Below are 27,276 nucleotides of genomic sequence, written 5' to 3' on the forward strand. Positions count from 1 at the left end.
AAACTACTGATCTGATGTCTTCCCTGAAGGAATCTGTGTAGAAACAGAGACTGACATTTCTCACGTACGTTGTCATTTATTGCTTTCGTCTCCTCCTCCTCCCTCATCATATATGTCGTTGACTTGGAGACAAGTCAAATTTATACATTCCCTCCATGTGCTCTACTTTCAAAATGTTCCAGTTACGTACCAGATCTATCCTAGCAATGAACAACAAAAGGATGAGAGGGAAGGAACACAAATTGCTGACTAGACGTAAAGAAAAACAGGGGAGCTGGAAGGGGGCCCAGATAGGTTGTGGAGTCTTGATCCTTCGAAGCATTCAACACTTGCCTGGACAATGTCCTGAGCAACCTGATGTAACTTTGTTTGTAGCTCTGCTGGAAGCAGAACATGCAGTGACAAGACAAGGGGGAATGGCTTCAAGTTGAAAAAGAGTGGGTTTAGATTAGAAATTAGGAAAAAATTCTTTACTGTGAGGGAGGTGGGGCACTCGAATGGGTTACTGAGAGAAGTTGTGGGTGCCCCATTCCTAAAAGTGTTTAAGGCCAGGTTGGGTGGAGCTCTGAGCAATGCAGTCTAGTGGAAGGTGTCTCTGCCAGTGGCAGGGAAGTTAGAATTAGATAATCTTTAAGTTCCCTTTTGACCCAAGCCATACTATGATTCTCTGATTCTATGTCCAGAGGTCCCTTCACAGATTCATCATTTTATGATCCCAAAAGTCTTCTAGGAAACTCTCCACTAAGGCCTCTGCCGCAATATTTTTATTTCTTTCTGTGAGTAACATGGTAAATGGACAAGTAGCAAGTGAACTCTCTACTGTGTTAGTGACCTGTAGGGATGGAGTTTAAGACATGCATCATTGGAACTATACAACTTCAGAGGGTTTCTGCTGCGTGACTCTTGGTGGGGACTTACTCCAGGTGCCTGGACTCCCTTATCCAAGCCAGCAGAGCAGTTGAACAGTTCTTCTGGCCACACCTGATGTATCATTGGTGTGTAGGCTACAGAAGTGATGCAGCACTGACACAACAAACCTTGGTGGTAGTTTAGAGATCCTTAGAGTCCTTGGCTGAGATGTTTTCGCTGCATAGCCAAAGGAATGCTGTTTCTTGGGATGATTGTGGTACATGTTTCCTTTCTTGTAGGAGTGTGTCCCCTTGTCACAGTGTGTTGTGTCAGGAAGGAGATGCTATTCCACTCGGTCATTGCCAAACAAGGAATCTTTCGCATTTTGAATTTTCAAAGCCAGTGATCACAATTGACTCCAGAATCTGACTGGAAAGTATGGAGGAAAGTATGACTTTGAGAAAGGCTGTTACAGTTGAGAGGCCTAGAACTACTCATTTTTCAGTGCTGGTTCTATTTGCATGAGTTCACTCAACAAGTGATTGGCGCACACAGGAAGATAAGGCATGTAAGTATCAGTTGCAATGAATCCACTTGTGTCCCTTTCACCACAAAATATCATAACAGTCAAAAATACTTGGAAGTTTTGTGGTGACCCTTTGTTGTTTACTACCACAGCTGGTGGGGATGGGCTGCTGACTGTGGCTACCCAGAGCATCTTCAGCAGCTGCTTAGCACCCCACTGTGTCTCATGGGATTCAGCAGCCTTCCCTTTGAAGAAAGATGTAGGTAGGATAAAGGTGTTCAGTACAAAGGCTCCCAGGAGGCTGGATGGCTGCATAGGCAGGGGATTGCACCAGCAGTCTCAGTCACTGGCATTGCTGCTCCAAGCCACAAACTATGGTGTGTGCCCAGCAGCTGGGCTTTGCCTCAGAGGGGAAGGACAAAGGAGTGGAGGGATGCAGTGTACAGACAGCATCACCCCATCCCTGAGAAGGTTTGAAAGTCCTGCCTAGATGTGTCTCCTTGAACCTCTTTTGCCAAAGCAAATCTTTTTGCAAAAGCCAGGCTTTTGCTAGATGCTCTGTACCATAAAATACTTTCTTTACTAACCAGAGAGGAAACCAGAAATCTTATTTTCACTTTCTTCAGAGATGTCTACACGCATTTGACTTGTCTACTTATGCAACTATCCTCTCATTGTCCTGTGCAAATTCATCCTCTCCACTCTGCTTATAATTTCTCACGTTCCTTTTAAGCATGATCTTGTAAGATTTTCAGTACATGAATTGCTGGGGTTTTCTTTTAGGTTATAGGTGCCTTTTTCTTGCACCTGTACTGCTCCTGGTCTCCTCTATTCACATAGACCTTTTCCAGCTCCTGAAGCATTCCTTTCTGGGGGATTGCTTGTTTCCAAATCTTTCCATTCAGCCTCTCTGGCCATTTTCATGAGTTTAGATTCTTTCAACCTTGCCATCAAGAAGATACTCAAAGAAAGACCAAATAACAAAAATTCACCTGAACATGTGCTAGTCCAAGACACCAAAGCATTTGGGCGTCCTGTAACTTGCTAATTGTCTTCCATAATGATCACAATTCCATATTGATCTTTATATTCCACAATGACCTAGATACTGGACAAATGAATCCCATTTTTACAGTTTTCCTCCAGGCTCCTAATGTGTTGGAAATACAGGAGCTGTGAAACACATCCATACTTGTGTCCTTTCTAAACCCAGCACCTTCTCATCAATAGCAATGACAAATATATCAGGGGTAGATACACAGTCACCTTGACAGGCCTGCAAAAACCACCACTCCATCCCCTTACCTCTTTTTGCCCTGCCCACAGACAAATGCCACCAGTCCCCATGAACCACAGACTAGTGTGAATTTTGATGTTTAATATTTTTCATCCCCTTTTAAATGTAGTATCATCATCACCTTTCAAAAGTCAGCATCTTCCCATTGCCAAACAAATGTTCAGTCCCTCTTTCGACCTTGCTGAGCTTTGAATCTCTCATGCAGTTCCTCAGAGTCTACCCCCTTTGGATCAAAATGTGTATCATTTCACTGGGATTGAATTTACTGCTGCTCAGGTTTGCTAAATAATCTTTTGATCTGCAGTTAATCTGTTAGAGTCTTAATATATAAACTTTCGTCATTTTCTCTTTTATTTGTCCTTTCCATTGTCCATTCTCTTCATAGGAGTATCTTCAAAGTTCTTTAATTGTTGTTTCAAAACCATCCAAAGCTTTTGAAGTTTTTGCCTGTTTTGCTCAAATAGTCGAACTCTTGGTGGAGCGCACTTGGCCTGTCCTGACACTTCATGTTTAAGCTGAAGGTTTTGAGAATGGCTCTTAATGCTGCTCTTACTTTAGGTCCTTAGTGGGGTGAACACACATGATAGGTGAGACCCAGGGGGAAGATGTTAATACAAGTCAAACTCAACCATCAAGCACGTGCAGCAACCTTGTGGGACACATTCTCTTACCACAGGCGTGGATTTGATCCTGAATATCACCTCTCCACTGAAGTTTTTGGCAGAGGGTCAAGACTCCTTCCTTTTAACAGGAAGCCATTTTGCCAGTTGGTCATTAGTGTATTAGTTAATGCACGATGGAAGGCAGCTCTCGTTGATGTGGCTCTCCTTGCTCTGGCTGATGGAGTCTGATGCTGGAAGCATGACTGGGTACTAAGCTGAAGGGATCTTTCTTTTCCAATTGACAAGTGGTGACTGTATCTCCTGTGAACTGTAACGTACCCTGCAGAAGACCTCAAGGCCAAACAGTTGACTTGAGTGTCCTGTGTGACGCACTGATTTGCAGGAAGACAGAAACAGTCTAAATATTTCGTTATTTCCCAAGTGTGGATGGAGGGCTACTGTCTTCCTGCAGTGACTGAGCTTTTGATAAGAGAGTGTTGTAGAGGAGATAGGTACTTAGACAGGTAATAAAAGCCCACATGTGGGAGTGGATATGTGCCCTAAAGTGCCTACAAAGTGACAATTTGGAAGCAATGCTGAGCAGAATACCAGGACTAGACTGCTCTCAGTCGTCTTTCGTTAGGTGAAATCTGCTGTGGCATTGATCTCTAAAAGGCAAATCAAATAACAGCAGCCACATTTTTAAGGATTAGGAGCTTCCTGTGCAAGACAGTATGTGTTTTTAATACCTTAAGCTGACTTATGAAACTGGTAAACAATGTGGAGGGTGGTGTTGGATGACCTGCTTTACATGCCTGATCATCCTGTCAGCATTTATAATGCATTTGATATTTCCTTCTCATCAGGATAGGATCAGTTAAGCAGTCGTATTTCCCAAAGCTCAGGTTGCATTATGCTTTGTTCCACATTTCATGGTAATAAATGTTGACATAAATTTCTGTAGATTTCACACAAAGTGATTGTTAATTTATTCATGGTTGAAAAGGATCATTAAAAAAAAAGAAAGAAAGAAAAAAAGAAAAAAAAAAACCAAATCAGAAAAGACTTCTCCAGAAGACAAATACACAGCTTGCAAGATAAGAAATACAGATCTTTCATGCCTATTTGTTTTGCACACAGTAATGACTGCTACACTCTGATTAGCAATCTTGACCTAGTTAAAATGCTATTGTTTTTCTGTGTTCCTATTCTTCTAAAAGACTTTGACTAGACATGATATTTTATAATCCATCAGATGTAAAATCTGCATAAAAAATATAATTATTGTGCTTCAGCAACCTGGACCAAAGCCCTGACATTATGTTTCTAGGCAGTACACAATGAATAATATGAATGCATTTTTAGGTTGGTATGCTCAGTTGGCAAGATACATAATTTTTCCATAAGCAAAGGTAAATTGTGGGATTTCTAACATACTGATTGTTATTCCAGCCTTGTTCCAACTAATGAAAATTAAGTGGATACTTGTCAGCCAAGAAACATCCTTATTTGTTGCTGTAAATTCAGTTTTAGTGGCACTAAACATTACAGTAAACAGGGAGGAAAAGTTCTGTTGCCTCTCAATCAGCTTTATTATTGCCAGTGGTGCTTATGTCTAAGGATCAGCCAGAGTCAGGACAGCACTGCAAGAGGCCTGGATAGACTCCCAGATCAGAAGGACAGGGATGGTCAGTGAGGAGGTTTGGGATGGGTAGAGCAAAATTCTCATGGCAGTAAACCTTGCTCCTAGTCACCCAAGTGGTCTGTGGAGCTGGTTAGCTAAACAGGAGGGGAGTGAGGCAGAGTGGAGGAGTGCTGTTTGCAGCTGCCATGCTCACCGACAGTGTGGGGCTGAAGGCACCTGTGCTTCCTCTTCCTTGGGCTCAGAGAGAACAGTTGGTGTCCTTCCTGTGAACACAGGGTGGGCAGCAGAGGACACGTGGAGTTGAGCCTGTGCAAACCTGACTGGAGCAAGAAACAGCATCTGCTACTCCTTCACAGCTCTTTGCCCCATGGAGGAATCACCTTGTCCTAGCCGTGGTGCTGTGAGGACATGCCAGCTCTCAGGCTGCTCTCCATTGTGCACTGTGCCCAGGGCCTCCACTCTGCCACTCAGCCCTGCATGAAAAATTAATGTTGCTTCCCAGATCAGCATTATCCAGCAGATTGGACTTTGTGAATGCAGAGTATTAAAATCTCTCGGAAGACAACTCCCATGCTGCATCCTCAGCCGTGTCAGGTACATGCTGCAGTTGAAGACAAAATATTAAAAAGAAATATACTCATGCAGTGCAGAGAAAGTGCAGAGCAGAAGGGCTGGGTAGATGCCTGCAACAGGGAGGCTCTGCACTGGTGAGCCCCAGTTCCTGCCTGGAAAGGTGCTCCCCAGCTTGGCACAGCTCCGAATACCATGGGATCCTGCTGGCAGCAAGCACTGCGAACCACTATTTTTAAATTGAGAGTTGCTGTCATTCAGAATCAGACTCTAAGCCTCAAGGGTGGCTTGCTGGGTCCAGCCCTGCAATGCAAAGGTTCTTTCACAGCATAAATAAGAAGTAGCATTCAGCATATTTTTCTCCTTTGGAATGAATCTTTTTTCCACTTTTCATTGTTTGAATATTTTTCATATTTTTCCTGTAATTCTTTTACTCTTTTGCTTCCCCAGCTACATGAAGGATTTTGTTTACAGTGCAGCCATAGATACAGTCAACACATATTGTAAGAAAGTCTAGGTAGTCCAAAATGGACTTTTTAAAGTGGATTTGTTTTCTGCTTCTACATTAAAAGCACAAAATACAAACTTGCTTTTTCTATCATCAGAAGTATCGCTCCACACAAACCACTAACATTGCCACACTGCCTGCTTCACAATGTGGGGTTTCAGTCAGGAGCACCTTGGGAGTTTCATCCCCCTTGTTCCACCACAGAATGTTACAAAGCTGCAAACCTTTGTAGGAAACTGGGAGAGGTGGGAGAACAAAGGTGGGAGGAATCTTCCTTTTATGTCTTCAGCAAAAAGGCTTAGTGGGGACTTAAGACTCTCACACTGTGGTATTTTCTCTGTAGTTTCCTTGGGGCATTTTGGTGTTTTGGCCCAGTCTTAAGTGTCCAGCTATAAACATTTCAAAATTACAGTCAGGTACAGTACTAACATCTCTGTACAAGGCCTTGATCTGCAGGCACTATGGAGTTACTTGGGCAAGTCAGAGGGACAGCTTATGTTTTACTTGTCCTGAGAGCTGTGAAACTCAAGGTGCTGGATGGTTAGCTTAGGAGCACTGTCGAGCACTTCCTACACAGTGTTAAATGAAATAAAGAGCAATTTCTAAAGGAAGTCCAACTGCAGAAGCTGTGTGAAATGCACAAAAAAAAAGACTTTTATTGAAAGTGAAACCTGATATACTGTATTATTTCCTGCTGACACAGACAATTCTGTTCTTGGACATATGAGACAGATCCTGTGAAAAGGAATACAAGGTGAATACACATGAGTAATGTCAGAAATGCATCAATGACGTGATAAAAATATTGTTTGATATGGATGTTTTGTAGAAAACAATCTCTAAAATTTCCCACTGAAAAACTGTGCTTTTGCACCAAAATTGTTTTTGTTTCCATTTTCTGGTAAAAATAAAAAATTGAGCCAGAAAAGAAAAATTCAACGAAAAGAAAGGTGAAGCAAAAGTCTTTCTGTTTTTCCAAAAGAGAAATTATTTGATAGCAGAATTTGATGAGCCCTAATTATTAGCTCAGTGGATCTCCTGCTGATTTGGCCTGGTGTCAGAGAGCATGAGAGAAAAAGCTGCCTCTCTTAAATTCCTTTAAGACTCAGAATAAGTTTTAAATATAAAACTTATAAATATTCTATATGTCCTTCTGCACAGGACATGGTATCACACTGGGTCATTTAAACCAAGTCATCTCTAGAGTTTTGCCCTCCGCTGTCCCCAAGCACTTTGTCCAGGAGCAGCGTTGGGCTGTCTCGCAGACATGATCTCCAGAGGCTCAGGCCATGCAGTTTTCACTTCAGAAGATCAATCATCCAGCACTGCCTTGCTGTAAGTGCATGAACTCACACTGACTCACCAGAGCCTGCTCAGCAAAAGGTCTCACAATAACACAGGCTGCCAGGAAATGCTTGTGCTCTGTGATGGTTCATCCAGTGTTGCCCACCTACCTGTGGGATGGAGCTGGGCATGGAGGGCTTCCTCCTCTCCCACTTACTGTCATGTCACTCATTTCCCATCACAGGGCTTTTCAGTATTACGCAGTTCAAGCAGTTTGAGATGTGTAACCGCAAACCTGTACGATCTGAGGAATGTGCCTCCGTGTGTGTGTGTGTATTATAGGAACTTTTGCTTAATGTTTACTGACCCAAATCAATCCTAGCTTGCAAATTGAAAGAGATGGAGCCTGAAATCTGGCAAGTTCTTTTTTTTCTTTTTTCCTTCTGAAGAGTCTGTGTTTTGCTTGGGGAAAAAGGGCTTGAGTACTGACTTTTAGTCAGTAATTGAAAAATGTGACTGCTAGAAAACTGCAAAGATTTGTGTGATGGAACCCTGGTCCTTTCCCTTCTGAAAACAAAAGAGGTGTAATGGTGGAGCAGCAGTGCCCCACAAAAGACATGTTCAGATGAAGTAGTGAGACAGAGAGGCTTGTGACAGTCGCTGCTCATCTTCCTGGACAAACACAGACCTGTCCCCTGCAGCGCCCCCAACATATAATTGGTAACAGCTCAGTGCAAGGAGGTAGAGGGGCCTTCATCCCTGTGAGCTGCTCACATCCTTCCCACACCCTCCCCCCCATATCCTGAACTCATGGGGCAAGTGAAATCAGGCCCTTTGTAGCAGCCTCAGTGAAGTCCCCTGAGTTCCCTGCACCTTTGCAGCCTCACTTGCTCTCATTTCTGCTTTGAGGTGTGGACATCTATTAACTGACAGGGTTGTCAGCATTCCACAGGCTACGTTTGCAAAGTTTTGGGGAGATGTGATAAGTTACCTCTTGTTATTTCTTCTTTAGAAATGCACAGTGCCCTTTTTGGTGGACACTTGAGCAGATGCCATGAAACCAGGAGTCCTCCAGCCCATGTTAAGGGAGGGAGCACTTGGTTAAGGGATGTGTCTGGAGATTGTGGTGCTCTGCCTGGCTCTGCTGCTGACTTGTGTGGCAAACCACTTCCCAGCTCACCCTCGTCTGCTCACCCACCTCACCCTGCTATCCGCTAGAAGCTACTTCAAATGCAGGAGAAAAGCAGATACTGCACACAGCACAATGTAACACCTGCATTTTTATATGTGTCAGAAAGCTTGGTGCAGGTGCCCTGAAAATGTGGAGTTTTTTACACAGCTCCCTCTGCTTTAAAATGTCAAGCAAACCCAAATTAACTCAGAAACTCATATTAACCACATAAAACATATATGTATGCAGGGTACATAGTCTTCCTTATCTGTTCAGCCTTTCTGTCAGCAAGACATCTGAAAGCAAAATGTGCTGCCAAGTCATGTATTCTGACGACCTGGGGACTTCCCCATTTCCCAGGAAGATGAATTTGGGTGTATGAGAATGGTTTCTAATAAACACACTGACAGCAAAAGATGATGGTAAAAGGAAGTGCAACTTACCTTTTTTTTGTTCCAAAGGAAAGTACAGTGACTCATGTGTCAGAAGGAACATGCTAACCCAAGACAGTCTGTACTCTTTGCAGTGACCACCCAAACCTCTCCCCTCAAGGGACACCTAATGACAATAATTACTCTTGCAGGCACACAGTCTGTGCACTTGTACCACTAAGCATCAACATGTCTGTCCTTATCAAAACATGAATCTGTGATTTAAAAGCTGTGCTGAAAACAACTTGAGATATGAGATGCGATTTCCAGTGTCAGAGAGAGAAATTGCAAACTTTATTTTTAAGGGCTAAACTCAGTGACCTGCTGATGTAATGGAAGAATAGGTGGGTTTGGAGGAAATATGTATTTCTCAGTTGAGCTTTTTTCAAGCAATTCATTGGTATTCACACCAGAATAAAATTTTTCACACCTCGAGTTATCTGGGAAGAGCTTTTACCTGTAAGTACGCCTGAAGCTGAGGGGCGTAGAGGCCACAACAGAGTATTACCTGCCCATGGACTTCTGTACATGAAACAGCATGATGAAAATAATGTGACTGGAAGCTCTCATAAATCATTCTTCCTCACTTAACTGGAAAATTAGAGTTCTCAGTTCTCTCTGTCCTTCACAGCCTCCCAAGGTATCGCAGTTTGTCCAGACACTATTTCTCACTGGTACACACAGGTATTTCTCAGATGGCATTGTCTTGATGCCTCTGGGGCCATTGCACTTCTGCCCAGGTGCAGAAGGCAGAAGATGAGCCCTGTTTCCTGGCATTGCTCATGGCTGAAACAGGGACAGTGTGTGCTGGCTCAGCAAGGGCTGCATGTGGCCGTGTCCTCTCCTTGCTGCACGCCCCTTCGGCCATAGAATCATAGAATCATTAAAGTTGGAAAAGACCTCTAAGATCAAATGTACAGGCCTAAATATAGGACAGCTGCCCTTGTTTTAAAGTGATCTGTTCTTTTATGAACCATGTTCAAAGCAATGCTTCTTGAAGGCATCTGCATCTTACTTGAGGGCATATGTACCAAGTCCTAGCTTTTCAGCTTATGGGACTGACATCTCTGTTTTCTGTGCATGGGGTGGGAATTTGTGTGTACAGCCACAGCAGATGAGTGTAGATCAGGCAGACAGAGCCATGAACCTCTTTGCCTTCGGTAGGCCCACAGGCCTGGTGAGCAAATTGAAGTATCTCTGTAAATATTTAAGGAAAAAGAAATAAGAGTTACAACTCTCACGGCAGTGTTGCGTGGACTGTGTGTTTTATGAGATGTTTCAGGACATAAACAACTAGGGTTTAGTGTACTAATATACGTCTTTGGGAAATAATCTGGCAGTACAACATGGGCCAGACCCTTGGCTGACATAACCTGACATGGCTCCAGTGGATTCATTCTCAGTTTTCAACAAGTTAACATCTAATATTTTTAATTATACACGTCTCTGGCCAGTATAAACCTACATGAGCTTAGGATTCCTTGATCTTGTGTGTGTCATTATAATGTGTTCAAGGACTTTCGGACTCTATGGGTATCAAAAATGTTCTTTTGGATCATATACCAAAATCAGGAGAAGAAAAACCTTCAGCACCGAGTAGGCACAAGGGCAGATTTCATGACTGCTTTTGTCTCTGCTAAAAATACTTTAGATCTGTCTGGCACAGCTAGATTGCAGCAGATCCAGAACAGAGAGGTTTTTCCAGCTACAGCTCTGGCTACTGCTCTCCCTCATCCCACCCATGAGGGGAAGCGGATCTGTGATCAAAAGGAGGCAGCAGTGCTCAAAAATGGGTGATGGCAAGGGTGGCAGTGGCAGGGAGATTCACCACTAGAAGCATATTTTCCCACAGTTCTGCACAGCTTCACTGAGTAAAAAAAGCCCAGAGGAGCTTTCTGAACTAAGCAATGCTTGCCTGTTGCCTTTCAAGTCATTAAATTATTTCTTCAGTATCATCTAATGATTTTGTTTTTGTCTGTGCTTCTTTCAGCTCCAAGGCTCCTTGAAGAGAAAGTTGGTGGTAAATCTGTCGCCTGTCAACAACAAGAGGCCCAATGGTGTTACAGAGAGCTCTTTCCTTGACATTAAGAGGATAAGAGTGGGTGACAATATCTCAGTGGGACAAGGTGGACAACATGTTAACAATTGCCAAAGCCAGTCAATGTCAGGAGCTATGACTGTGGGGCAAGGGTCACAAAGAAAGGCCAGCAGCCTAGCAAACAATACCCATGCTAGTGGGAATGACTTGTTTAATATGACTTTGAAAGAGGTAAAGAAAGAACCAGGAGAAACGATGTCCTGCAGCAAACACTTAGACAGCCAGACATCCCATGAGAACATGTTCTCTAACAGATATGGGGAAGACTCATGGGACCAAATGATGGATCTTGAGCTTCAGGAGCTGTTTAATGAACTGACTAACATATCAGTGCCACCAATGAGTGATGTTGAGCTGGAGAATATGATAAATGCCACGATAAAACAAGACGAGCCATTCAACATTGACCTTGGCCAGCAGAGCCAGAGGGGCCCTGTGAGATCTCTGCAGATGGATAAGATGGTGATAAAAAGTGAGTATGCACCAGGCATGAATCAGGCTCCTGTGGGCTCCCCACAGATGAGGCCTTCTTCTACAGGTCCAGCCTTCACTATGGCTACCACTGCCATGTCTGCCTCTTCACCCATCCCCTCGGTGCCTCAAACACAAGTGTCACAGGTTTCTTCTGCGTCCACTCGGCCATTGCCTAACTGGCAGGAGGTGTCTCATGCACAGCAGCTCAAACAGATCGCAGCCAATCGGCAGCAGCATGCCTTGATTCAGCAGCAACAGCAGCAGCAGAACCAGACAGCCAACTGGTCCACTCTGTCTCCATCAGGACCTTCCCCTGGACCCTTCGTGCAAGAGAAGATCCCCAGTCCTTCTTTTCGCCAGCAGCAGTTCAGCCCACAAAGCTCAGCAATGCTTGGGGTGCCAGTGAATGGAAACCAATCAAAAGGGATGAACAGCTATGTTTATAAACCAACCACTCCCCAGAGCAATCCCATGGACATAATCATGCAACAGAAGCCTCAGGACCTCAACAGAAACTTTATCAACAGCGCTCAGCCACCTCTAGAGCAGCATCATGGCAACACAAAGCCTTTGTTTCACTTTAACTCAGAGCAAACAAACCAGCAGATGCCTTCAGTTTTGGGTTCCCAAAACAAGCCTGCCCTTCTGCACTACACCCAGCAGGCACAGGGTTCAGCTCCCGTGCAGCAGCCACAGCAACAGCAGCAACAACAGCCACAGCCGCAAACTGCTCAGCCTCTCCCAAACCAATCTCTTCAGAGGCCACCTAATGTGACCCTAGCAATGCAGCAAAAAATGATGCTTCAGAAAATGCAGCAAAGCCAGCAAATCTCAGGTTTGCAGTATCCAGTCTCTCAGCAGCATAGACAGGTAAGACAAATTCCTCCTTCTTTGTTACAGAATCATTCTGATCCAAGTAGTAAAAAGGCTTTTCCAGCCTGGCCTCATCCCTACAGGAGATGTGTCCTGGTGTAAGTTATTGACCATCTCAGCATGCACTTCTGCAGAGCTGGTGATGGCACATTTAGCACCTGTTCAGGTGTATCATGGATGTACATTTAGAAGAATTTCAAGAAACATGTGCATAACACTTTTTGTGAAATGGAATTAATATGTCACTGCTATATATTATGTAGATACTTGTCAGAAAGGTGAGATAGTAGGACAGATGCAAGCTTATTTTGGATTCCTATCTAAGCTCTCTAGCTTACAAAAATTTAGGCTCTTTTGAAAGTCAAAATTTTGATGAATTCCTATGTTATCTTAGATAATGTGTTTTACAATGTTAATTTTTATGCCATCATTTTTCTCAGGGAGGCAGGGTTAGGAAATTCTGTTTTTAGATAACTTTTGACTGATATGACAGAAAATACTGTTTGCACATTTGCTATCGCTTTGGCAAAGAAAAACTAAGATTTATCTGTGAGCTTTATAAACACCCATCACGCTTCTGGGAATATTCTGTGGATAAAACACATGCTTAGATACGAAGGAGAAGGTTGCCACAGATATGTCTACAATTATATTCCATGTGGCCAGCACCCACTGTGTTATCATGAGACAGTGCTCTGACAAAATCTGCTGTTGTAACTTAGTTTTGCTATGCCAAGTCCCTGTGCACCCAAGTCTCACATCCAAGTTTCATACCTGCCAATCAAAGTGAGAATGTGCAACCTCACTGTACCCCAGAATCTGGAAAGCAGGTGCAAAACAAGTAAAACATATTTGACCTCAGGATGTTTGGACAACTGAGTAGTTTAGGTGGGACTTAGTCTCAACATATTTGAAGATATGGAATTGCAGTATAGGTGTGGAGATCATCTGTAGTTGTGGAAACAGCTATGAGAAGCTACTGAAAAATGAAAGCCTAAGTTTTCCATGGAGTCCCAGAGAAGGAGCACTGTGAAAGCATCATTCAGAACTGGAGTTTCTTCACCAAACTGGGTGAACAGTCTGATGTTTTAAAAAGAGTAAATATAGTTGTATGCCTGAACACCTTTCTCCTTTTAACTCTTAAATTTCCTGACCAACTAACCATGATTTTCTCAAAAAAAATGTCCCTTAGCGAGAGGTATCAGGTGAAACCTATGGGCAGATGGGAGAAATTGCTTTGTTGAAAGATGCTGTAGAATGAGCATTGGCACGATGCAAGTGCAGTTTTGCTGTTTTACGGGAGGTCTCTGCAAGCTGTTCCTCTTCTTCTTGAGTCACTGTGTGCTTTCTTCTTAGGTGTATTTCCCCATTCTCTTAATAGACTGGCAGGCAGATGAATTTTAACAGTTCCTTCATTTAGCCATGATGAACCTTCCAGCAATCTGTCATCACAGGGGAGGGAGGCAGGATTTCTACAAACACTACTGTTTTTCTGAAAAAATTTGCAAGGTCACATTCTGGAAAGGCATAAAAACACTAGAGCTACTCTGCTTTGAGGTCATGTTAGCTCCTTGCTCTGTGTCCTCTTGGGCTGCTGCTCAGGGAGGCCAGCCAACAAGATGGGACTTGGCACCTCGGCCCTAGTAGTACTTGTAGGATTTACCATGAGTGTAGCAAGATCTCTCACCTGTGCAGCCACAAGATTTTTGGCTTAGGAAACTTGTCCTAAGTGAACTTTGCCGAGTGCCAAGCTTTAGATATTACACCAAAGAAGGGGTTTTGCCTATCATCACAGGCTTCTTTCTGCAAACTAATTTTACAAAGTTTCTTGTCATCTGACCACTTCCACAGCTGTTTCTGCAGGATGTGAGAAGTTGAGAAGTTTGGAAGCTTTTTAGACACAGATTATGGGGCTTTTGCAGCAAGGATGCTGTTTTTCTATGCTCTAGAGAGATAACTGGATCTTTTTAGAGCTATTTGTGGTTGTTCCAAAGTGCTGATGAAGTTCAGAGAATCAATTAGGTCTCTCTCAAGTAGAGTATTTTGCTGGAACAATACTTAGAATGCAATTGTCCATAAATTACAGAGTGTTTTAAAGGTTTGAACATAACTGTTTACCTGGCAGTATTTATGAGTGCTGTGGACTCTTTAGCACTTGTCTGCACTGCTGCAAGAGCTCACCAACCCCTTGGTCAGGGCCTGCTTGACACAGAAGTCTGAATATTAAATCAGAAGAGGAGGAGACACTGCTACTATTATCTTCCAGTAAAAACAACAGAGGTCAAAGCGACCTTGTGAGTCGACTGCTGCTGATTTTAGCAATGGGGACATCACCTCATTTAGGCTGCACAGTCTGCTTTCCTGAAGGATCATCTCCCACCTCTGAGGATTTCTACACATCATTAAAAGTAATGCATGATTAATTACCAGCATTTACTAATTAACTTCATTATTAATATTTATTTTACTCATGCTCTATTTCTGCATGAGGAATCAAGATTTTATTCTGCTTGGTATCATTGAACTCCTCCTCAGATCATTATAGGACCATCTCACAACTGGCTGGAATGCTTTGTAGCTAGCAATGTGAGTGCACATTCATAAAGGACTGCTGTGACATTGCCATCAGAAATCACTGACTGGAACCCTGTGAGTTCACATTTTTAGCAGAAGTATATCACCCTCTGGATTTTTGCTCCCCAAGCTTTAAGATCCCCAAAACCCATTTGAGCTTGGTTTTATCAGTCCCAACTGGCTCACTGGAAATGCAAGGCTAATAATTTCTCTGCTTGTCATATTCTCTTTGTGTCAAATCAAAACAAACTTACAGAGGGATTTGCTAATTAGATGTCTCTTGCCTCTAGGGAAAAGTCATAAAAATGATGGAAATCATCTTGGTTTCCTGGAAGGTTGATCTGAGTGAACAGTTTGTTTGCCTCTCTCCTTTATTCTCCATTGTTGTGGGAAAGATTCCATTCTATTGTCTATCGGAATGCAACATATACATAGTAATGAAAAAATTCATAGAAATTCAACACTCTCTTTGTTTAGGAAATAATTAGAAGATCTACACAGGTTTAATCAGGTTTGTGATGCTTCTACAGAACTTTGGCTGAAAATCTGTAATGGGGCTTGGGTAGAACGCCAACTTTTCCCATTTGAAGGAATGTAGTCCAGTCAGTGAAAGATGCTTCTGAAGTAAGACTTAAGGTTTTTGAACTGAAGACTTGATGTTTTTAACTAGTCTAAGAAATTCCACACACATTTTCAAAGTTTTTGATCAGCCGTAGGACATGTTTAATAAGATCCGTTACTTTTCTGTGAAGTCAAAATTTACAAAAAAAGAAAAAAAAAGAAAAAAAAAAAAAAAAGAAAAGAAAAAGTCTGTATCTACTAAATAAAATATTTTTCATCCCCTTCTGGTTTTGACCTAAAGCCAAATTAAACTCAAGGATTTCAAGCTGAATTTTTCTCCAATTGTTTTTATTCAACTTCATTTGCTCAAGGGAAGGGAGAATAGAAGGCTGAGCTCATGAGAACAGGAACCCTAACGGAGCAAGGCCACTCTATCTGCTACATGTGGGCATGTGTCCTATTTAGTCTTGGCTTTGGAGGCAAGGATAACACAAGGGATCGTGAGAGCTTCACCCCCCACTTTACATGAACAAGCAGTAGTCCATATTTTTAAGCCTCTGGAAACATCCATGTAGATACAACCCACAACAGTGTTTGCTAGTGCAAAGCCTGGGGCATTGTTAGTCCTTGTTCCTTTAGAATTGCTTTGAGGATGGGATCATCTTCTTTTTCACATGTCTATTTTCTTTTTCAATAACCCCAGAATTGTGATTAGTCGCAGTTTAAAGGGTGATGGTGGTATTTGCCCTTGCTTGCCCTAGTTGGAGCATGCCTTAGATAATTTTCTTTACCAGGTCTGAGCAGGCTCCTTTTAAGTCCAACCAGTAGTCCTTCCTACTGCATACTGAGCAGTCCCTTCTCCAGTACCAGCTCCTGGCAGGTATTCCCTGTATGTGACTCTTGCCTCACGCTGTGTCCAGGAGGACTTTCTGTCTTGCAGCATGTGTCCAAAGGCCATCCAGGTGCTCCTTGATCCCGGGACACAGCATGGCTGCATCTGGCTGGAGAAAAGCCTCTGAGAAGCACTGCACCAAGGGATGTGCCACCACACAGGAGCTCCAGGTGCTGATGTGACCCCCCGTTTGCAATCCATTCCATTACACCAGCCCTTCCAATGCCCAGAGCTTAATATGTATTCATCATCTTAAAAATTTCAAAGGGACAGAGATGGTATTTCAACTAACCTGGCAGCACTGCAGAGATGCTGAGACAGATTCTCCTCTCATTTTCTCCAGTGTAAACCCAGGAAAATTTGGTGGATTTTTTTTCAGGAGAGTGTAATTGAACTTACAGCAGCATAGTAAGAAGCAGTATATGACCTTCTACTTCTTTTTTTAAAGCATGGGCACCATATGGGTTCAATAAAAAGTATATGTTAAACTGTCAGATAGTTAGAGTGCTATGTGAGGGAAAAGCACCAGGACCAAAAGAACTTGTCTTTTTTTGAAAGTGCAGATATAAAAAACTCTTGTTACCATTCACTGCTGAGTGGTAACTTACATTTCAAATTTAGCCCCTGAAATTTCTCAAAGAAAGTGTGACTTCTTTAAATTAGTTTTATCAAAAGAGTATTTTCCTAGACCTCTGTGTTTACCACTGCAGGAGAAAAGAAGAACACATTTGGTGAGGCAACCTCTCTGTTTTGAAGTGTGAAGGAATTATTTTGCAAATATTTGTGAAATGAAGAGAGAAAACCTAGAGTAGCTTTTGGTAATTGGTACAAACCAGGACTTGAACTTGATTTAGATCATAAATAACAAAGATTCCAGGCTTTTGGAATCTGTAATAATAGAAACTGTTCCATAGTGTAAGAAAATAACAATGTGACCTTTCTCTCAATACTCTCTATAAAAATAATATTTGGATGACAGCTTTTCTTGATAGCTCCATTTTGGTCACATTCCCTTGTACAAGGACTTCTGAATCTAATATTCTGGATAAAAACTTGAGTATGTCCCAATAACCACCATCAATTGCAAGGTCATAGCTGATTTATTAGCATGAAACCAGAGAAAAAACATAATAAGTTGCTGTATTGTCATTATGGACAGTTTTCTTGGTGGTGCCTTATTCATGCTTAGTTTGCTGAACAAAATACATGCACAGTCACACTGTGGACAGTCAGTCCCTGAGGAAATTATTATTCAAAGTCTCAGAGACATTCCAAGTTCTATAAGGTTTCTTGAACTCTTTGCATAAAGCATTAACACTGGAAGAATAGTAGATTGTAGCCATGGTCAAATGCTTCTTGGTTTGGGGATTTGGGAGATAGAGGAGAGAGTTCCTGAGGTCTCTTTTGAGCTGCTTTTTGGAGGTACTTCCATGAAGGTACCAGTGAAAGCCATCATTGAGCTTGCCTGGATTAGTTCTTTGCTAATGTCAACACACTTGAAGTCTCATTCATTATCTGTTAACATTGTGAAAGTGCTTGGGAGGTCCACTGAGAGAGGAAAATGTCATTCTGTGAAGAACTGTATAAACTCGGATTAAAAATGGCACCTGTTTCAAAGGGACAGCACTGATCTGACTTCTGTAAGATCAAAGATAAGATGGGTGTTACGGAAAGAATTTGATAGAAATTAACTTCTCCCTGCCTGCAGGTCTAGAGATGTTGATTTGAGGACTGCAGTGATCCAAGAGACCCTTCATGACTCAGTCAGTTGTCTTGGCTACGGGGGGAAAAAATGCTGTTGGAGACAGAGGGAAGGTTGTTAGCTGCTTCAGCCCTCTGATTATACTCCTCCACAACCTGGAAGGCATGGGCTAGGGATGGAAAGCAGAGAGACAGCCAAGATACCTGGTGTGTGCATAGGAGAAGATGACAATGGCTGCAAGGACCAAATGGCAGCTAAGAAGATCCACAGTGCTGGTGGCTGAGATTACAGTTCAGAGGCACAGGGTGGTAGGGTAAAGTGAGGAATCATCACCAAACACAGGACATGAGTTTGTGCTTATCAGACTAATTGGAAAGGAAGCGTAACAGGACAGGTCTGAGATAAGGAACTAGGAAGATGTCGTGCTGACCAGAAAAAAGGGAGTCAAGGATATTTCAGGTCTAGCTCTCTGCTAAGGAGCAAGTTAGTCTATCTTGACCTGTGTACTTGTCCATAAAGCTATGATGTCCACAAGGGCTCCTTACCTGGTTGAAGTGAGGATTCCTGCTATTGCTGTGTGTGCATCTGAGGCCAGAGTCAAATCCTGAGTCAACTTCCTGCAGGGATTTTGGAAAGGCAGCCTGGAAAAACAATATAATTCCACAGCCATTTGGAGCTGGCATGGTGAAAAACCCTTTCCTGTAAGTTTTTACTTGTTTGTAGGCAATTTATGAATACCTCAAGAAGTCAAGGAACAAAAAAAAAAAAAAAAAAAAATTAACAAGCTCCAGTTCTCCCTAGAGTCTTCCTACTATTTTAATTCCCCAAAGTGCTCAAGAGTGCTTAGTCCCAGTAATTTGTCTCTCTAGGGGTTCAAAATGAAGGAATATTTTAATGGCAAATATTTATTCCTCCACTCAGCCACTTTTACTGCTGGTGTTTTTATGGTGGAGACCTGCCCCAGGCCACAGATGACTGTTGTTAAGACAGCAACAGACCTAGTAATGTTCCTTTAATGTGAGTTTTCACGGGTGAATTTACCATTTGAATGTGATGCTGTTCCAGAAAATCAGCCAGATGCTCCAACAGAACTATTCCAGAACCATCTGCCTGCTTCATTTGCTGCATGCCTGTTTCTGGTAATGTACACACACAGTGTAAGAGACAGTTTTTACCCTGAAGAATTTATAATCTAAATAAGCAAGTCAGCCAAACCTTGAGATTAAGGAAATGTTACTGTATGTTTTATGTATTCTTGTGTATTTGGGGAGAGAAGGAAGATGTCATTCAAAGCCATTACAATCAATCCACTGGAGTTGTTGGATACATTTACCATTGCAGAAAAATCCTCTGACAGACTCTGGAGTTGAACCAGACCCAGTGAAACAGTAGAAAACACAGATATTGAGTAAAAGGAGGGATATTTATCCCTCTCTTTCATACCAGATATCTGTATTTCATGTTAACCCCCTAAGCTTCCTACCTAACCAGTGAAAAAGGCTCACTCTGAGTACCCAAGTGAGGAATAACTCTTTGCAGAAGACTCTAAGCACCCATGAGCCCAATTCTGCTGCTCTGCCTCAAAGACATGTGCAGACTGAAACCTGCTTTCACACATGGAATTGTGTGGCAGTATGTCAAAAGAAGGGGAGGACAGAGGCTTTGGACTCTCTTAGGTGAGGTTTCACAGGGTGGAAGAGCTGATCTAAAGACTGGAAGCTTCAGAAAGGGGTGAGAAATCCTTCCCACCCCAGCCTTGTGTGCACTTCTTCTGGCACCAGCTCTGGCACATGTCTGAGTTCCCACAAAACTAGCAGAGAGCTGTTCTTTTTCTCTCCATGTGTGTTTTCTCCTAGTGACTTTCTTCAGCTTGTGGGGTCAGAAAAGCCAGTGCCAGCACAAGGGAAGTGGCAGGAGCACATAGCTGGAGGCCAGAAGCAGAAATGGAATTGCTTCTGCCAGCACCAGCAAGCTGTTACCCTCACCTCAGGTGGCTGCTGGTGGGGAACCTCAGCCAAGAGGGTGTCTGGAGAAGGAGTGAACAGCTGGCTGCAAGAGGGAGACTGGGTGTGGAAGGACAGGACAGGGAGAGTCAGGGAGCAGAAAGTTTAGTGCAAGGGAAAGAAACAGGCAGATGGGGCTGGATCTAGAGTAGGGCACTTGGATGGGATGGACAGAAACTGTGAGAAGAATGAAGGAGTGAAATGATGGAAGAGTGAGGGTCCGAGGGCAGGAAGAAGCCTGGCAGGCAGTAATACAGAGTGCAGATTGGGTTTGGATGAGAGGGAATGAGCGAGAAGGATTGGGAGCTCAGGAGGAGAAGGCTAAGAGTGAGCCTGTAGGCAGGCATACAGAGAGCAGGGGATCAAAGGGTGGGAAACAGTGCTTGAGAAAATGGAGCAGAATAGGAGCTACTGATGCCCAGGGAACAAGCACCTACAGTCTTTGCAAAGGGGAAGAAGACTGGTAACACTTAAAAACTGTTCCTGTGTCCTATGCCAGGAAGAAGTGAAGGAGCATAAGGGCTTTGTGTCCAGTAGTTCCCAAAGTGTCTGCAGAAAGTCTTCAGGACAGGGAAGGAAATGCAGCCCTGAGCCCTGCAAATTGCCAGCTGAAAGGACACACTGCACATTTCAGGCAGTGCTATTCATCCTGTTAGTCTCCAGCAGTCAGTGAGACAGAATAAACAGGATATTTGCTCTGCTGGGAAGCAGCTAATACAACCTGTTCTCTGGTTTTCTTCCTTCAGAGGACCCTACAGCTCCTCTACCAGCTCCAGCTGCAAGTGTAGCCACTGCAAAACCAACTTGAATAGAACAGAACAAAATAGAACAGAACGGAATAAACAGAACAGTTTAGTTGGAAGGGAGCTACAATGATCATGTAGTCTAACTGCCTCACCAAATCAGGGCTGGACAAAATTTTTATCAGGTGCAAATGCCTCCTAAACAGTGACAGGCTTGGGGCATCAACCACCTCTCTGAGAAAGTTGTTTCATGGTTTAAAGGTTCTTCCTACCTTGCCAAAGATATACACGAGTAAGAATGATGAAGATTGGTCTTCTCAGGCCTTCATAAGAAGCTGTGTAATCCACCTTGGTTGAAAAGTTTCCCCATGATTGACTGATGCAAAAATATTTGCAATAACCAAGGTGTGAAAATGAGGAAAGATGGTATTTTTGTGGATCCAATTTGTTATGTAACTTATAAGAGGGAGAGGGACTGTGAGGGCTTTCTGTAATTCTGTGAAGATGGGTTAGATGTACTCTCACAGACTTTTCTTTTTCCAGTCTTTTCTATAATTTGCAGTGGTTGCAAGCCGGGCCACAGCCCATCTCCAACTGAGTGATGAATGACTAAAGGATTTAGTGCTTTGGATCTGGTTAGAAAAGCATCCAACTTCATCCATTTCAGAACTAGATTTCTCCGAAGGACTGTTAACTGCAATCCCAGCTAAAGCAGGTTTTCCTGGGGTGACTCCAGTCTTGTCTGGTTTCAGCTAGAATGGGGGGGGCGGGGGGAAACCAAATCACTTTTTTTTTTCCTACTGGAACTGGTAAAAGACATGGGAAGACAGAGGGATTAGCAGAAGTATTGGGAGCTTCACAGCCTAAGTGCAAAACAGAGTGGGAGGAGGGAGGGTGGGAGCAAATTCTGGCTATCCATCCTTAATCCAAAGCTGCCTGCTCCTTCCCAGGCTGCACTTCACTGTCATACACTTGCAAATTCACTCCAGGAATGAAAACAGACTAACTTTAAGCTTGTTCCCAAAGCTGCAAATTTGTCCCTGCTGGGTGTTAATTTAACTACTTCCAGGGCACCAGGATGTCTACTGGTGTTCACTGGGCTTGCTTTCTTCTTTTTTTTTTCACACATCTGGTGTTGTGAAAACTTCCAAGGCACCACACAGAAGAGTGATGAACTGACCACTTTTAACCCTTTCTGCAGCATTCTAAGTATGAACCTACCTGTCTCTCTCCATTGTTTTCTTCCATGGGCCTCATTATGCATGGGATCCACAAACACTAAAGTGGATCTTATGAGTATTTCACAGGCTGAAAATTGAGACTTTCTTCAGATCCATCCTTCTCTGTTTTTCCTGTGAACAAACCTGGCTCAACAGTAATAACTGGACTTCAAAAATTTCCAGCAGGAAGAAATGTATTTGGGGCAGGGAGAGGGTTTTTCCAAAATACTTCTTTTTTCCATTTGCTTTTATCTAGCGTTGCCACTTCCCAGCAGGGAGGGCGTGCAGCGCAATAGTTTTGCTCACATTATGGCAAGTGGTGGCCTTTTCCTGTTGGTTTTTGATCACTGCCATTTGTTCACTAATGACATTAACCGTTTATCTGCTGCATCAACTGAACCAGAGCAAATCCAAAACAAGCTGGGTGTCTCATTTCCAGTCTTAGCTGTTAACACTCTACCTGGCTTTTGCCACTTGGTTTGCTTTCTGTCGAACAAGTTGTTTGCATGACCAGCTCACTTGTTTCACTAACATATTCCTAGCAACAGCATACAAACTAGATTTTTTTATATTTGGCAAGGGCTTCCTAAAAAAAAAGCCAAAGGTACTCTTCCGTTTTGGCCTGTTGTGCAATGCCAGCTTCATGGCACAAGAAGTGTGCAAACTTCTCTTTTGCTGTCTTCCTCTCAGCCCTATCATTACCTTGAATCCTGCAGCTCTCCTCCTGTGTTTCCAGCCCACTGACTGTCCCTTCTCAGCCCTACTTCCTCTTCAGCACCCAATTCTGGGGAGCTGAAACACTATCAAGAAATATCTCCCAGCCAGGTGGGCTGCTGAACACAGTGAGAAAGCAGCAGCATCCATCACGTCTGTGCAGGAGACCCAAGTGTGCCACAGTCCTTGATTTTGGCATCTTCTCTTCTTCACATAGGGCTTTCACTGCTGAGTTTATTTTTAAAAGAAGTAAATAACTCTCAGTCCACAAATTATAGGCCTCCTTGGTAAACATGAAAGCTAGTTCATGGGCTAAGTACAGCTGTGTTGTCAAAATTGTGTTTCATATTTGAAGTGCTATCACGGCCACCCTTCCTTTTCAGAAGCCGCACTTCTTGGTGGGCCAAGCTCCAGGGCCCCAGGCAGCACTGGGGCTGTTCTTCAGAAAGGTTTTCAATAGACATATCTAAACACTGTATTAAAAAAAAAAAAAAAAAAAAATATATATATATATAAATTGGACTTTTAATCCTCCAGAAATGCTAGCTGGAGTGTTGGACTCACCATCTGAAAATACTAAGGAAATTGGGTTTGTGGAGGTACAAACATTCATCTCCCTATTAAATTCTGAGATTTTTAAAGCTGCAAAGTAGGACTTACGTGTCCATAGCCAAATTATTTATGCAGATCTAGAGAATGTTCGTCCAAAAACCATATAGCTTTAACATATCCACCTCTGTTTTTCTTCTGACAAGTTTTCCAACCAGTGCACCTAGTAACCACCTTTGATATTGGCCATAAGTAAATTTTGGCTGGAAATTAACAGCACATTCCCAATTGTTTGGCTTTCCTGAGGAGAATGCTGGTGGCCAAAAACCTAACTGCTTTTAAGATAAAATTTAGAATAAATGTCAGACACATGATAGCAAGGCACTCAGTTTAAAAATGGGTTCCTTTTCTCCTCTTCTGCTTTCATAGCAAAATACAAACTAGTTCTCTGACTGGCACCTCATATGTCCCTTTCTTTGTGGGAACCAAGTGAGGATCTGTGAAGACCACCTCTAAGGGAAGAGGAGTAGCTGTCCCATGGCTAGGGACACCAGATAGACTTACAGGCATTTATTTGTACTATTCATTTAAATATATGGTCTGTTATGAGGCTATCTTCCCTCTCCTCCTCCAAAAAAATCCAAATCAAATCTAAAGCTAGTCAGTTGGTACAGTAATTGTATATAAATGAAACACTAATTAAAGTCAAGCTGTGGAAAAATTAAAAAAGCTAAAAGACCTTTGGACATTTGTGTGAAGATCACTGCACTTGATACCAGGGAATATAGAAATGTTTGGACTGTTTGCTCAAATGGGCACAATGTTAATGAATCATTTTAATCACCTTCATTATATTCTTTCAAACAGAGGAGACTACTATGGAAAACCAATCCTGACAAAAACAACATATAAAACCCAGAGGCAGTTGTGAGGCTGCTAATTAGATAACTTTGTCTTGATATTTGCATTTGAGCCCATGGATCTGGACAACATAATGTGTTACTCTCAGGGCAAGAAGCAAACGAGTGGCTGCTGCCCCATGTCCTCTCAAATGATGTTTCCAAGGTGCCTTTTAGTCTCTCTGTCCCCCAGGGTAATAATTTGGGATAGCCTTTATTGTGCTTTTCCTAAATTTTTCTTACATGGCTTGTCTTTTTGTGGCAACAAAACAATGAAGAAGCTGGAATTATGCTATAAATGTTACTTAAAAAAAAAAGACAGAATGCCCAGAATTTGTGTTATTTTAGCCATGCAAATGCTACAAGCAAAAACTAAATCAGATGGAGTTCATGCACAAATATCAGTAGGAACAGAGATAGTAGTGATAGCAGAAGTAATGAAATTATGTAATATATGCTAATTGTTTTCTACACACTAATGCATCCATAAAGCTTCTGTGAAGTGAATAACTATTAACTGTTCTTTAAAGGTTAAAAATTGAGATGGTGAGATTAGCACTTTTTTCTAACACAGTGGATGAAGTGAAAGCATTTGATATACATCTAGTGCTTCTAAATAGGTGTCTTGATACAAGGTGGTTGAGTTGAGGAGAGATGAAGTAGATCAGTATTTGTGAAAACAAGCCATCAATTTAGATGGCTTTAATTTTAGTCTTCAAAATAGGGCTGAATTCAGAATTAGCATAAATTTTGCAGGTTTTGTATAAATTTTTCAAATAAAAATGCTTTTACCAAGCACTTCCTTCTTAAAACTTCAGACCAGCAAAGATTTCTACAAATGTCAGAGTATTTTCAGGAAACTTCCTTTTAAAGATTTAGAGGTTTCAGCAGCCAAAGTGGTCAAAATTTAATTTCATTAATATTTAAATATATATGGCTTAAACAATTTTAAAAATTCATAGGTTTACATTCTATACTGAGAGAGGCTGTATGTGTTGATACTCGTGTGTGATGGAAATGAGCTCGTGTACACTACAGTAGCATCTTAGCATTTCACAAAATGGCAAATAGATGCAAGGTAAGAGCTACATTTCAAATGTAGATCACAGGAGAAATTGATTTCACACCAAGGCTTCTGAATTTGCATCTCAACTACTTCGTGTATGTATATTTACACAAAGGTGAATATATTTTCATGTGTGATGATGGAGAGGGCAACTCTGTCCATATTGAAATGTTAATCAAAATATTGTTCATAATTGCTATATTCCATAAGCAACAGTTTGAAACAAAAGGTACATTTAAATATTTTAACTTTCAACCCAATGCTCTGAAATATTTGAAGGAAATCAGGTTTTTGTTCCTTCTTCAGACTCAGGTCTGCCTTTTTGTCATCAGTTCAGGGTGTTACTGGGTTCCTGTGAGAAACATAGGGCAAGTGCCGTAGTTAATGAGAAGGAAACAAAGTCTGTACTCACCTCAAATTCCCTCACCAATTTTGCTCAAAACAACAACGTGAAGTGCAGGAGTCAGTGTGGTGGAAGTGGAGAGTGTGCAACACACATATGCACATACATAAACATGCAGGACAAGGCTCCTGCATCTGTAGGTGTTTCCATCCCAAGCAACCTGTGTGTCTGTCTCAGGCAACATATGGAAGGGAAGAAACATCTTCCTGCAATTAATCTGAGACTTTTCAGACAATGAGAAAGTATGAGATAGGACACATGGACAGAGATCATGAGTGACATGGGGAAGACAAACTGGGAAGAAATAGTTACTATCTCCCAGCAGGAAAATTGTAGGCACCTGTGGATAACATCAGGCAGCAAAACAAGCAGGAGGAAGGCATCTTATCCATAACACCAGGGAGCACTTCCTGTAGGCATCTTTGCTGCACAACATTGTGGATACCAAAAGTCAGCATGGATTCAAACCTGGAGTTGGGCAAATTCAGAAGAAATATTTGCGGAGGGCAGTCAGACAGTATGATGTAGAGGCAAAGTTGCACTCAAAATGCCTAAATGGCAGAATGTGGAAGATATATTGGGCACAGTCCCAGCATAGAGTGTCTCTGTTCCCGTAGTCCATCTTTGAACATCTCTTGATCACTCTGAGGGTGACCACTGCAACACACAGTTCTGTCTGGAGCCACAGAAATAAGGCTGCTTGATCATAGCAGAAAAGGTTATTGATACAAAGAAAGCCAGAAAAGGTGCCTGGTTTGGGGGAATTCATCTTAGCCATGTCTTCCCTGAAGAAGTTTATGGTGACCTAACCTACAGCCCCTCATTGTGGCAGTATTCTTTTCATTTGACTGGTCTCAAGCTGACCTGGCCCATTTCAACACAGCAGACACAGGCCTTGTGAAAGTGGATGTTCTGTTTGCTTTTCAGCTCTGGAGCAGGCTGATGTGATTGGGAGCTGTGCCTCTTGGAAAGCTTTTTCAAAGACTGCAGCTCTAGGAGAGCTTAGCACCCCCAGAAGTTCCTGCTGCCATATGTGCTTTTTCTGCTGCTGTCTTCAGGGCAAGTTTAATGACCACTTTTACAGGGTGACACAAATATCCTGAGGAGCACAAGCAACAGAAGGGAAATGGTGATTTTCAGCCATTTATATCTTATCCAAACTGGAATGGCATTTCATGGAGAAGCCAAAAGCAATAGTGTCACGGTACTAGCCTTGCTCACTTGCAAATGTTTCTTGCAAAAAAGGAAGGAAATTCGACTTATAAACTAATTATTGCAGGATCCTCTTCAAGCAGAGTATGTAAAGCCACCATAATGCTAATGTCTGCTTTTTACATTGTGTTCAAAAGATTTCTGCTGATCACTAGGGTGATCTGGGGAAATAGTGACAACAAAACCGTTTACTCCTTCCTGCCATTGCAAGTTCCTAAGCAAGAATTTTGTCTCTGATTCAGGTGAAGATGCCCTTTATATCATTATGACCAGAGAAAAGAATTTTTAATCAAAGAAAAATTTAATTACATCTTCAGACCACTTTGGTGCAACAAGGACTTAGTGTTAATAAGAATCAGGCTTTAGGTGTTCCAAATGCTCTTTAAAAATAACATAACAATGTGCAAAGT

The 27,276-nt window shown here is 42.3% G+C and overlaps 1 protein-coding gene across 1 annotated transcript in view; it reads left to right on the forward strand.

The window, feature by feature from the left end:
• Window positions 1–27,276, forward strand: part of MAML2 (mastermind like transcriptional coactivator 2) — a 213,852-nt gene that overhangs the window by 137,794 nt on the left and 48,782 nt on the right. The window contains exon 2 of the mRNA XM_085064654.1: window positions 10,874–12,325. Within this exon, the coding sequence (XP_084920780.1) occupies window positions 10,874–12,325 (1,452 nt within the window). The remainder of the gene's footprint in view (window positions 1–10,873; window positions 12,326–27,276) is intronic.

The sequence above is a fragment of the Lichenostomus cassidix genome, chromosome 1 (genome assembly GCF_008360975.1).
Source record: "Lichenostomus cassidix isolate B80296 chromosome 1, HeHo_3.0, whole genome shotgun sequence".
Lineage (NCBI taxonomy): Eukaryota > Metazoa > Chordata > Aves > Passeriformes > Meliphagidae > Lichenostomus > Lichenostomus cassidix.